Genomic DNA, 12,740 nt, shown 5'->3' on the forward strand with positions numbered 1-12,740 from the left:
ACCCTGCAAAGGGGAGGTGTTACCTCGTCTCCTGAGGATGGCCCTGAATGTAGAGGAGTCACGGGAGCTGCCTGCATCACCCACCAGTGACTCTTCACTCCCCACGTTTTCCCCGAGGGCCTGATGTGCACTGAGCTGGGGAAGCCCTGCCAAGATAAACTCTCCTTCCCAAAGGCCACAGAGGACGGAAGGCCTCCGACACTGCCCACATCGAGCAGAAGGGACCGGGCAGAGAGGCATCTGTCCGGCTGACTGCTGTGCTCTGTGGGCAGATGGGGCCGCCCAAACACGGCTCCCCTTGTCACTTGGCAGAGGGGCCAGGCCACCATATACCAGACAGCTTTGCCCCACCAGCTTCTGCTGCTGGGCCAGCGCCCGGCACCATGAGCACAGCTGTGCATGCAGGCAGTGCTGGGACCTGTGCTCTGGCAGTCACAGCGGTCCTGAGCCAACAAGGGCCCTGGGGAGGAATTGGAACTCAGACCGTGGACAAGAAGGTATTGGCCAGGAGGGAACCAGGGCAGGTGCCAGGTCCTGTCCATGCTGGGATCTGAGATTCTAAGAGGTGGGTTAGGGGTAAGGGGACAGAGGCTGGCCCATGGGGTGAGGGGAGTTCATCAGAGGTGGGGAGGACAGGACAACCTGGGAAAGAGCAGAGCGTCCTCCCTAGCCTCAGTCTCTCCTGATGCAGTCCTCACCTCACTCGTAGACTCCGGAAGTCTCCCTTCGGTGAACACCTGGCCCCCGACTCCCAGGGCACTTCCCGAACAGCCAGTGCCACATCCCAGGCAGCCCCTGCTCTGCCCTTGGGGTCTGTGCCTGGCAGAAGGGTGGCTGACTTGGCCCCCCCGGCCTGGGCCCCAGCTCCTCCTGCCTGGGACCAGCAGACACACCCACCCTGCGCCTGGCGGGCTGGTCATGCTTGTTCCCGTTGGTGATGGTGTGTTGGGAGGGAACTGTTTTAGATACCAATGTAAATCTCTGTCTACATCAATTCCACACGAGTTCAGTCATCATATGGGAAGGGAATCATAGCTGTGGGGGGCTCCATGCAGGACCCCGAGGGCCCCTGAGGCCAGTCTCTGTGGCCACAGCAAGGAGCATCTGCTTCAGCTAGTTGGACAAGACTCTCTCCTGCCCAGAAACAGGCAGAGGGACTTCCCCTGCTCCGCGCCTCTCATATCCCACACACCCGTGTGGACGGACACCTCAACGTCTCCCCTCAGCCCAGTGCCCACGGTGTTCCTGATAAGGGTTAAGCAGGAGCGGCCCCCTCTTCCCATGTCCATGTTGTAGGCAGCTGCCTTCTCAGCTCCCACCTAGTAGAACAAGAGCCAGCCAGCTCTCTCCAATCCCAGGATTTTCCAGGGATACTGATAACGATGGGAGGCCCCGAGAAGCCTCCCTAAAGCAGGCGGGGTCTTGTGAGTGGGTGGTGGGAGGGATCAGGGCTTTCCTCAGCATCTGTCAGTCCCCGGAGCATCTGAAGGGGCCCCCTATACCAGGAGGAAAAAGTGGAGCCAGCTCCTATGGGTTCCCAGTGCCTGGCATCTCCTGGTTCCCTCTGCCCTCCTTCACAGACACCCTCCACGGAGCAGCACAGCGCCAAGGACAGAGGCAGCAGCCCCAGAGCATTTTCCAACACAACTACATTTATTCCATTTACACATGAGGCCCCCAAGGGCTTCCCACCCGCTAGCCCCCTCCCCGCAGGCCCTCCCTTCCTGCCCTCCCTGTTCAGCCACCCTCTCCCTCCCCTCCCTCCTCCACCCTCCAAAGCTAAGGCCCAGCAAGATCAGCACTGGGGGAGAAGCAGCCTTTGCTTTGGGGCACCTGCTGCCATGAGGGTCTGAGAGTTCAGAGCCCCACCCTTGGGGACTGGCACCAGAGAGCCTGCCCCGCAGCGGCCCCTACTGGCTACAATGCCGCTTTTTCTTCCTCCTGGAGACCAAGGGGCCACCCCTTCTCTTTTGAGACTGTGAGGGGCCACCCAGCCCTGGAGCCAGGGATTGCTCCCCAGAGACCCTGAGCCCAGGCCCTGGGTCGGGCATCTTTTCAGCAGGGGATGGGCTTCCGAAGAGAAGTCGCTTCTTGGACTTGGTAACAGGAGAGGGTGCTGGGCTGAGGCCTCTTCTCTGAGCAGATGGCGACTGAAGAGCTCCCTGGGGTCCCCGCCCTCCTGGGCTGAGAAAGCTTGAGGAAGGGACAGGGCTCTGGGATAGCCTCCAGGGCCGCAGCCTGTGGTGGGAACCCACGACACACACCATGCCAGGGAGTTCCCTCTCCTCACTTGACCCCTTAGCCAGCCTGTGTGACTCCTTAACAGGAGAGGCTCCAGGGAGATCCAAGGTGTCCTTGGTTCCCAGGCTGGGGCAGGTGGGTCTGTGGTCCTCGAGAGGAGAGGTTGGCTGGGCAGCCCTCAGCCCGGGGCAATCCTGACATCCCAAAAGCACAGCAGGGTCTTTGGACCTGGCCATGCCGGTGCACACTCTAGCCTGTCCCTGAGGGACCTGGGCAGCCGTCTGGGGTGGGCAGGTTTCCATGCCGATCCCTTGTTGGGGGTCAGGGGCGTCTCTCTCTGCTCCTTGGCGAGCTGCAAACTTAGAAGGACTTGAGTCCAAACAGGCCGTGCCATGACTAGGGGCTGCCCTCACACGCCGTTTCTCCTTCAAGGATAGGAGGCGCTTCTCCACTAGCTGCGGGAGGAAAGAGGCACTTAATGGTGCTGCCCCAGGTGTGAGCAGGGCCCAGGGTGGTGGAGACCAGGGCAGTTGGGCGGGAGACAGGGAAGTCTGAGGCATCTGGGCTTCGTGTCAGAGGGTGTGGCTCTGCCAGGCATCCCGTTGGGCCTCATTGCAGCTTGCATCCTGACTCCCCTCCCTGGCTCCTCTCCGTCCCACTCCCTCTGAACCTGCATCTTCCCACCCCAGAGTGACTCCCCAAGAAGCTGAGCATCCCCAGCAGGATGGGGTTAGACAATCAGGTGGGCCTTGTGTGCCGGGTCCCTCCTGCCTCTGGGTTCCCCTCCCTCCGCTGGTCTACCTGGGCAAGTGTGAGTTCTTCCTCCTTCTCCAGCTCCTGGCTTAGGGCCAGTAAATCCATCTGTGGATCTGGGGAAAGCAGTTCTTCCAGGAATGGGGAGTGAATGACGGCCTCCACCTGGAAACAGAAGGAAGAAGACATGAGCTTCCTGGGCAGGGAGTAACCTGGAGCCAAGGACACCCAGAGGAGATGCAGAAAGCGGGGAGGGCCCTGTCCCCACCCTCCTGGGGCTGTCTCATATCATGGCGACCACCAGCTACACACACAGACCACAGACCTGGTGGCATACACACATATACAGACAGAGACACACAAACCACACATAGACACACAAACAGATCCATATATGACACAGGAAAAGACACAGACACAAGTAACACACATGCCACATTCACACCCACACAGACACACAGTAACAAATCACAGACACAAACACACAGCAACACATAGACACACGCAATCACATACACAGACACTCAAATCCACAGGAACACACCCACCCACCCCCCTGCTGAGTAGCTAAGGAACAGAGCTTAATTCCAAGGGCCTGGGAGTGCCACCCCCTGGAATCCTGCAGATCCCAGCACTCCAGGCCAGCCCACCTTGGTGACAAAGTCTTCCTGGGAACACAGCTTGTCAATGTAGCTCAGGAGGCCCGGGTCTGGAGTCATCCCATCCTCTTCCTGTGGCTGCTCCACTTCGCCATCTTCACATTGTCCCTCGGGCTCCCCTGTGGCCCCAAGGTGAGACCCCAGCAGCTCCTCCATGATGTCCACATACTCCTGCACCACTTCAGGGGGGATCTCCTCAGGGACCTTGGTCTCTGCTGGTCGCTGGGGCCTGGGTGGTGACAGGTGGTCCTTGGTCTCCGCTGGCCACTGGGGCCTGAGTGGTGGCAGGCAGGCAGGCGGGGCCTTGGGGCCAGCCTTGCTGGGAAGGTACACTGAGGCAGAGAGGGAGGAGGCCGGGCGTGGTGAGGGCCGCTCCTCCTGCCTGCACCACACAGGGGAGGGCAGGGCTTGGGGATGTGAAGTGGGTCCCAGCTGGGTCAGGACCACCTGAACCACAGCGCCCTTGGAGGAGACACGCAGGAGGGGCACATCTGAGACAGCATCGCTTGGGAGGAAGTTTGGAGCCAACAATATGCCATGTACTCTCCCCGCTCATCCCTGCTTCCTGGGTAGAGCATATGTGGAGTTTTGGACGGGCGAGGGGAGAGAGTAAGTAGGAAACCTGACCAAGTCAATACCCCGCTTCGTGATCACAGGCCGCCCACGAAGTAGGTATTGACCAGGTCAGTACCCAACATACACTCCCAGAAGCTGTCCTGTGGGGAGCAAACCCCCCTCTTGAAGGGAAGCAGGGGGTGTGGGGACAGTGGCCTCCCTTGGCCCCTTTAGCCTTTGCCATGGCTCCTATGGGAATGTGGGAAGCTGTACCTGGCTGCTTGTCCACCTCAGGGGCCGGGGATCCTTGAGGTTCAAGCCTCGGCGGGGCTGGAGGAGGCAGGCTCTGGGTCCCCTTCATCCACTGTGCTTTCTGCGTCTGCATCTCCTCCTCAGCCTCGAACTCCAGGAACCTGGGGGTGAAGGAGGCCCAGGCTGTGCGGAGAGGGTCCAGGCCCCCTGTCCCCAGGACCAGGCAGTGGCCGAGGGCAGGGATGCGAGGGACTGCCTTGGGTGGGCTGTCCAGGCCCTCACTGGGTCTCATCCCCCAGTCCCAGGAGGGAGCTGCTCCCAGAGTTCTGGGCTCACCCTCCCTCACCCGGCCCCTGCAGAGCCCATGGCATCAACAGGGCTTCCTGACTCAAGTCAGGGCCACGAGGCCCAGGAGGGTCCCAGGGGACCCCTCCTCCAGGTTTCAGCTGCCCAGGGGTGGGGTTGATGGCAGACGGCGTCAGGGATGATGCCCAGATGCAGGAGTCCTGAGGCTGGGACTGCGGGTCCCTGAAAGATAACCCAGGGGCACGAGGCCCGGGAGACCCCTGGTCGGGAGGAAGCAAAAGCTGAGCCCGGAGGACAGGGCCCCTTTCCCCTGAGGCTGCTGTCTGTCTGTCTGTCTTCACGGAGGGCACTGCCCAGGAGCAAAGGCGGTCAGGCCAGAGATGGGTCTCTGGTGTCCCGGGCGCAGGTCTCCTCTGACCCAACTCCCTGGCCAGGCTGGGATGGCAGAAAACCGACTTCTGGCCACTGTTGTGAGGAGCCTGCACCCCACTCTGTCTATAGTCACTAGCGCCCCTTCTCCCCATCCCCACAGCTGGAGGTGACCCCCTCTGGGCTGTGACGCTGGCTGCTCCTGCCATGACCTCCAGTGTCAAGGCAGGGGTTGGCCCAGGCCAGGCAGGGGGTGCTTCCCAAGAGGGCAGGACAGAGACCCCAGAGCACTCTAGGTGGCAGGAGCAGCTTCCTGAAGGAGCCAGGGGCCCAGGGCGTCCTGTGTTTGTCCACACCCTCCTCATGCTCCATGCTGAGAAGCCACCACGGCCACCAGGCCTCCGTCATTCAGTCTCACTCTGCCCCGTGGGCCCTGCCCCCAGGACCCCAGACTCACTTTTCCGCCATCTCGTAGAAGATCATCCGGTCAAAGTTGCTCGTGTGCTGCCATTCGCGCACGGCCTGCCACAGTCCCTCCTCCAGCGTCATGGTGGGCTTCCACCGGGCCAGGGATCGGAGAACTGGGCTGTAAACCAGTGCAGTCAGCCCCAGTCTATAAGCCCACCCTTCATCCTGAGCCCACCTGGTCCCAACACCTGGCCCCTGTCCTCCCCATACCTGTCCTGCCATCTGTCCATGTCCTGTTCTCCCCCACGTGGGCTCCTCAGGCCCCAGGACACACCCCCAAGATCAAACATCAACACAAGCTACGGAGTGGCCTCTCCGACTGCCCCTCAAGTCCTCGGTGTTACGATGTTGAGAAGTGAGCTCAGTACTATGGGTGGAACATATGTGTCCCCAACATTCCCGTGCTGAAGCCCTGAGCACCGGCGTGTCGGTATTTGGAGGCAATCACGGTTATAGCAGGTCATGAGCGTGGGTCCCAGTCATGGAATCCGAGCCCTGATAAGAGCAGGAGGAGATGCCAGGCCTTTTCCTCTCAGCCACAAGAGGACACAGCCGAGGCAGCTTTCTCCAGCCAGGAAAAGGGCCCTAACCAGACACCCAATCTGCTGTCACCTTGATCTGGGATTTCTGGCCTCTGGAACTGGGAAACGTGAATGTGTCTTGATAAAGCACCCAGTCTATGGGATTTGTTACAGCTGAGCCTGAGCTGACTGAGACAGCATGAGCCTGAGCTGACTGAGACAACGTGCACACAGAATGACCTGGGAGCGAGGGTTAAAGTGCAGGTTCCTGGGCCCCAGGACTGAGCATTTCACCAGCTTCCTGGGGACTCTGGAGTAAGGCAGCCCCTGGGGGTGTAGCCTCAGGGTCCTGGAGCATGAGAAGCAGGAGCACATGTCCAGAACCAAAGCAGAGCGGTGTCAAGCCCACTGCAAGCAGCCAGGTACAGCTTCCCACATTCCCACAGGAGCCATGGCAAAGGCCTGTGAGCCTGGGGCAGCTCCACTCCAAGAATCAGGGTCCCCAGTGCACCGGGACTCTGCTCCAAAGGGGAATGCGAGCAGTACCAGGGTGCGGGGCCAGCGAGATTGTTGGGGAGGAAGATGGGGCTGTGTTCTACCTACACCCCAGGCAGGGGACTTCCCAAGGGGAGCGGCCAGTGTGTTGCACGGTGGATGTGCTGCAAGCTCCCGTTTGCTCATCAGTGGGAAACACAGGGTCACAGAGGCGCCACAGGGTGGAGAGAGGCAGGGACTGGGAATGAAACCACAAACTCTCCCGGATGCTGACGTTGCTGCCTCACAGTCACCATAGTCCACAGCCCTGGGCTGCTGGGCTCGTGGTGTATTCAGAGCTATCACTGGAGCCTGTGGCTTTGGGGAGCACTCTCCTAGATGGCCTAGTCCTGATAATGATAGTAGTAGGGACAGTAATCATAATTGCTGTCATGTAATGTGTCATAGCATGTGCCAGGCACTATGCTATGCATGTCATATGTGAGCTCAAGTCATCTGTTCGCCATTCTCTGAACGAAGCATCATTGTCCTTTTTTCTAGGGAGGATTGAGGGTGAAGATGCAAATACCTGCCCAGCATCGACCCTAGTGCGGGGCCCAAGACCATCCCTGTGTGCAGACTCCACCACCGCGGTGCTCACTGGACCTCACTGGCAGAACTGCGGGCGTATGCCAGGTTCCCGCCGGGCCCTGCAACTCCTCCCCCCAGCCCCATGTGACGTGCCCCTGGCCATCGACACTCAATTTGAGGGAAGGCACTGGGGTGTACACTCAAAGACCTAACCCCAGGACGGGTGTGGTGGCTCACACTTGCAATCCCAGCACTTTGAGAGGCTGAGGCGGGTGGATCACGAGGTCAGGAGCTCAACACCAGCCTGGCCAACATAGTGAAACCCTGTCTCTACTAAAAAATACGAAAAATTAGCTGCGCATGGTGGAAGGCACTTGTAATCCCAGGTACTTGGGGGGCTGAAGGAGGAGAATCACTTGAACCCAGGAGGTGGAGGTTGTGGTGAGCCAAGATTGCACCATCGCACTCCAGCCCAGGTGACAGTGCGAGACTCCATCTCAAAGAAACAAAAAGACCTAAACTCAAACCGTGGCGCACGTCGCACCAAGAACCCTCTCTGACCTGGGTCTTCCGTAAACATTGCTGTGAAAATTATTGAAAGTAAAAGCCGGGCGCGGTGGCTTATGCCTGTAATCCCAGCACTTTGGGAGGCCGAGGCGGGTGGATCACCAGGTCAGGAGATTGAGAGCATCCTGGCTAACACGGTGAAACCCCGTTTCTAGTAAAAATACGCAAAAATGAGCTGGCCGTGGTGGCACATGCCTGTAATCCCAACTATTCAGGAAGCTGAGGCAGCAGAATTGCTTGAACCCGGGAGGCGGAGGTTGTGGTTAGCCGAGGTCACGCCATTGCACTCCAGCCTGGGCTACAAGAGCGAAAGTCTGTCTCAAAAAAAAGTAAGGATTGGCTGGACTCACGGGATAGTGACGGGCAGTTGACATGAGGCCCCTGACAGTCTGTCCTGAGCCACAGCCAGATTAATGTTGCTGAAAATGTACCTTCCCATAGCACAACTGATCACCCTCACAATCGCCCTGCAAGCTCCCCTGAACAGCGTGACCTCCTGTCCATTCGGCAGCCTCTTTACGTGTGAGCTGCAGGACAAGCTCCAGTGCCCCGAGGACACTCACATGAGGAAGCAGGAAAGCGCTTCGGTGTCAGGACTCTGGGGAAGGTGCCTCCGGGCCAGGGGCTTGTAGCGCTGCCAGAGTCGGAAGTTCTCATAGACACTCTTGAGGTTACAGGAGTCATCCGGCGGGGCCTTGGCCTGGGAGGGAGGCAGGCTGCCCTCTCCATGAGCCCCTTCTGGCCATGGCCCAGTGTTCCCTGGGGGTACAATGGGAGGCATCTGGGCAGCCGGTGGTGGTGGTGGAATAGGAAGGCCCTGGGACCAGCCTCCCTCACAGGCCTGGGCGCTCCCAACCACCTGGGCAGATGTAATGGGCACCCCAGGAGCAGCTGCCAGGAGTAGGGGAGGTGGACACACGACACCTCCGCAGAGGGCGCCTGGAGCCTGCCAGACGAGGGGGTCCTGAGTTAGGACCAAGGTCTGTGCCTGAGGGGGCTTCACAGGCCCCACTTCTGTCCTCATCTGGACAAAGACGTTGGAAGCCCCGGCCCCACTAGGGCCGCGGCCATCCTGTCCTGCCACCAGAAGTGTGCTGGGGAAGGCAGACAGCACCAGAGGGCCGCCTGGAGGAACCGCTGCCGTCACGAGGGGTGGCCCATGTGCTGGGCCAGGAGCGGGTGTGGCGAAGGGCAGAGCCGTGAACACAGACAGGGAGGCACCAGGGTTCACGGTCACGCCCGGTCCCAGCACTGGGTATGCTGTGGAGACAAAGGAAAGAGATGAATGAGCTGGGGTCTCCTGGTCCTCACTAGTCACTGGGGAATCAGAGGGGAGCCCCAACAGCTGAGGGCGTGTGACAGGGAAACTCTGCCGCTTGCAAGTGTCCCTGAGTGTGCATGGGATGCTCTGTTCCTCCACGAAAGGGTTGCTCCACTAGAGAGCCGGGCCCCGGTCACCAAGACTCCCTGACCCCTGTCTCCCAAGAAGGAACAGCCAAGCCTTCGCTGCCCGAGGGTCTCCCTCAGTGTCCCTGGCAGACCCCATCAGCATCACAGGCATCTCCCAAGCCATGGGTCAGGGATGAGTCTCTCAGCGGCTTGGTGGTCCTCAGCGTGCTCAGCAATAGGAGACAGGCCTACCCCAGGGCAGTGCTTGGCACTGAGAAGGCCGGCAGGAAGCCCGAAGCTTCCGAATATTATGGCCCTATCTCCTCTTCAGTCTTCCTTTTCCTGAAGCTCCTGTAAACTCCTTTCCTAGCTCAACACCACAAAAGAAAACCACTGGATAGGCCGGGCATGCTGGTTCATGCCTGCAATCCCAGCACTATGGGAAGTCGAGGTGGGCGGATCACCTGAGGTCAGGAGTTCAAGACCAGCCTGGCCAACATGGTGAAACCCCGTCTCTACTAAAATACAAAAATTAGCTGATGGCGCATGCCTGTAATCCCAGCTACTCAGGAGGCTGAAGCAGGAGAATTGCTTGAACCCAGGAGGCAGAGGCTGCAGTGAGCCAAGATCACGCTACTTCATTCCAGTCTGGGTGACAAAGCGAGACTCTGTCTCAAAAAAAAAAAAAAGAAAAAAGAAAACCACCGGATGGAAATCTCACCCAAGCCAGTGCCCTAGGAACCCCAAAGATAAACCATAACACGTCATGCCCAGCATGCAAATGATTGTCCTGGCACCACCCACACAAGTGCCAAATGGGGGTCAGATTCCGGCCACCCGTTCCTCAGTGCTCAGTGGTCCCAGCTGCCACTCAGGAAGCTCTGTTCCCAGGGAGCATGTCTGAGAGGCAGTGGTGGAGTCCCCTGAGATACTGTCACTGCACAGCCAGCAACAGCTGCACACGATTAGAACTCAGCCAGCAAATGGTGAGCAGCAGGGCTATCAGGGGAGGTGCCCAGGGATTTTCACAGCTGCTGGTCATGATACAACAGGTAGTGGGACAAGGAGCATCTCTGATCCTTCTCCTTTGAGCTCCCAATAACTGAACATAGTGACCAACCAAGAACCAGGGGTTCCTGGCCCACGGGCCAGGTGAGGCAAAGTTGTCTGAAACTCATCCCTGCCCACTAGGACCCCATGCAGTCTCTAGTCAGGGGGAATAAGGGATACAGCACATGCACCTCATCATTCAGGACACATATCCTAACTTGAATAATAATAAGAGAACCATCTTCCTATTTGTGCGCTACTTTCCTTTCTCTACTGAAAAGGAAACCAGCCTTTCCAGACCCTTCCACTGAGAACCAGCAAGAATCCACACCTGCCCCCTGTTCATGAGGTAGTATACGTGGAATGGGGCAAATTCTTCATCTCCACAGTAACACAAAGTGCAGGGGACGGGCCATGAACTAGCAGACAAGAGGAAGTGGGTCTGAAGACCTAAGCTTCTACAAAAGGGCAAACAATGCAGAACAACTTAGGAAACCCAGGCCATGTGTTACCTGAACTTCCCCATCTGCCCCCACCCCTGCTGCATCAAAGCCAACAGCTACCTGAACTGATGGAGCAGCCAGCTCTGGGCTGTGGCAGTTATAGTAGCCCCCAGCCTCCCCCACCCAGAGGCTGTCACTGCATACTCTGTCACAGCCAACCCACCCAACAGTTTTCTGGCTGAGATCATTTCTCCCCACTCCTCCCTCAGAGCTAGAAAACTCCAGTCCAAATCCCTCTGAACACTATGGAAGGGCACCTTCCAGGTGCCTGAAGACACAACACAGGGCTCAGGCTTGCCTGTCATCCTCCCGTGGCCACCAGTACAACATGATCCCACTACTCCCTACAAACACACAATGACGTGACCTTTCCCCCTCCAGAAAGGATCAATCCATCCACTCCATCCTTTCCCCTACACAGTGTATTCCCGCAGGCATCTTGGTCCACCTCTAAGGAGCCGTCCTCCCTAACCACAGACTCAGGGTGCCATGGCCATCCCCAGCTGTGATGTCTTTGGGGACATCCAGTGCTCCCTCCCTCTTCAACATCAGCCCTATCAGCTGTCCCCAGGGGAAGTTCAAATTTGAATTCTCAAGGAGTTGAGGCATGGCAGACTCGGATAATGCCCCCATCCCTACAGGCTCACCTCCATTTGAAGCCATCCCCTCAGGCTGGGCACTGACCACTGCTGTCTGGCAGTTTCCGCAATGAGAAAAGTCAAGGGCAGGACCCAGAGAGTGACCTGGCTCAGCAGATGCTCCTGAGTCCAAGTGGAGCAGGGAAAATTTGAATGTAAATAGCTTTGGAACATAGGACCCCAGACATTCTGCAGAGGGGGAGGGGCGGTGGGCAGCTGGGCTTGGCAAGGGTGGGGGACATTCTGTGAAGAGCTCTGGCCAGTAGGCAAGAACCTGAGTTTCCCTTCCAACTAGATGGCAGCAACACAGACGGTGTGGGCCCCTTTAGGCAACTTTTAAATTGTCCTTCTGACTCACAGTACCTGATGTCCCCTTTACTTCATTGTACCTGATGTCCCCTTTACTTCATTCTTTATCAACAGACCTACTTTTGTGCCATTCAACCCATGCTCCTTCCCACTTTGGCTCTTTCCCACTCTTGATGAATTTCAACAGGGGCTGCACTTCCCAAACAAAATTCAGAACACATTTTCAGTCTGAGAAACACAGGGGTTCTTAGGAAGGCAAGGGGACTGGGTGTTTGAAATCAGGATGGTCTCAGCCGATCCAGGCTATTAGGTGGCTGTGCGCTCATCATTGTTTACGAGGCAGTCCTTGTGCCCCGGGGTCATGTATGTTGCTGGAATCTCTGTCCACAGCGGCGGGCAGGCCTTACTTCCCATCCCCTTTCCTGGGAAGCCTCAGTCCAGGAAAGAGTGGCTATGCGACCTACAGCACCGAGACCAGAAATCCTTTCATTTTGTTTCCCAGCGTATTGTGCTGGTGTTAAATGTTTATTTTTTTATCTTTTACATGATTTTAACTCAACTAAGCAATACTTTTGCATGGTTCCAGATTCAAACTGTGCACAGTGGAATAGGCAGTGACCAGTCTTCCTCCTACCTCTTTTCTCTGGCCACCACATTTTCTTTCCTGGACCAAACAGGTGTTATCTGATTCTTTTTCATCTTTCCAGAGATATATTATGCAATCAAAAGCATAATAAAGCTATTTTTGCTGTCTAAAAATATTTTGTTTTTTTGGGTAAAAATTAATATATATGTTCCAGTATTCTTGTGATACTTGCAGTGACCATGTTTGTCCCAGTAATGTGGTTCCTGTCTTTATTTCTGTAGGTAAATTGCTAGAACGAGATGTTGCTGTTTTTTAAAATTAAAAATACATGAAAGAACATAGTGGCCAGATTTAGCAAGTATGAATAAAGAATACCAAGTGGAATTTGAATTGAAGATAAACAGCGAATTCATTTTTACTATAAGTATGATCCGTATGATATTTAGAGTATACTTTTACAAAAAAAATCTGTTCTTTATGTGTGTTATTCACATTTCACTGGGATCTTG

General features: G+C 57.0%; 1 protein-coding gene across 1 annotated transcript; it reads right to left on the reverse strand.

Annotated features, from left to right (window-relative positions):
* Positions 1-1,770: 1,770 nt before the first annotated feature.
* Positions 1,771-11,003, reverse strand: NUTM2F (NUT family member 2F). The gene is made up of 8 exons (XM_077966432.1): positions 10,956-11,003; positions 9,298-9,393; positions 8,320-9,191; positions 5,593-5,721; positions 4,482-4,621; positions 3,645-3,985; positions 3,043-3,159; positions 1,771-2,696 (listed from the first exon to the last, which is right to left on the reverse strand). Exons 1-8 carry the CDS (start codon positions 11,001-11,003, stop codon positions 1,911-1,913), a joined length of 2,529 nt encoding a protein of 842 aa, XP_077822558.1. The 3' UTR covers positions 1,771-1,910.
* Positions 11,004-12,740: the final 1,737 nt, after the last annotated feature.

Source organism: Macaca mulatta, chromosome 15, assembly GCF_049350105.2.
Source record: "Macaca mulatta isolate MMU2019108-1 chromosome 15, T2T-MMU8v2.0, whole genome shotgun sequence".
NCBI lineage: Eukaryota > Metazoa > Chordata > Mammalia > Primates > Cercopithecidae > Macaca > Macaca mulatta.

Coding starts and splice junctions, on each gene's coding strand:
- NUTM2F (XM_077966432.1), bottom strand. CDS start 11,003: ATGACAGGCAAGCCTGAGCCCTGTGTTGTGTCTTCAGGCACCTGGAAG. Junction 9,192..9,297: donor ATGCCTGTGATGCTGATGGG/GTCTGCCAGGGA, acceptor CCGGCTCTCTAG/TGGAGCAACCCTTTCGTGGA. Junction 2,697..3,042: donor AAGAACTCACACTTGCCCAG/GTAGACCAGCGG, acceptor TTCCTCCCGCAG/CTAGTGGAGAAGCGCCTCCT.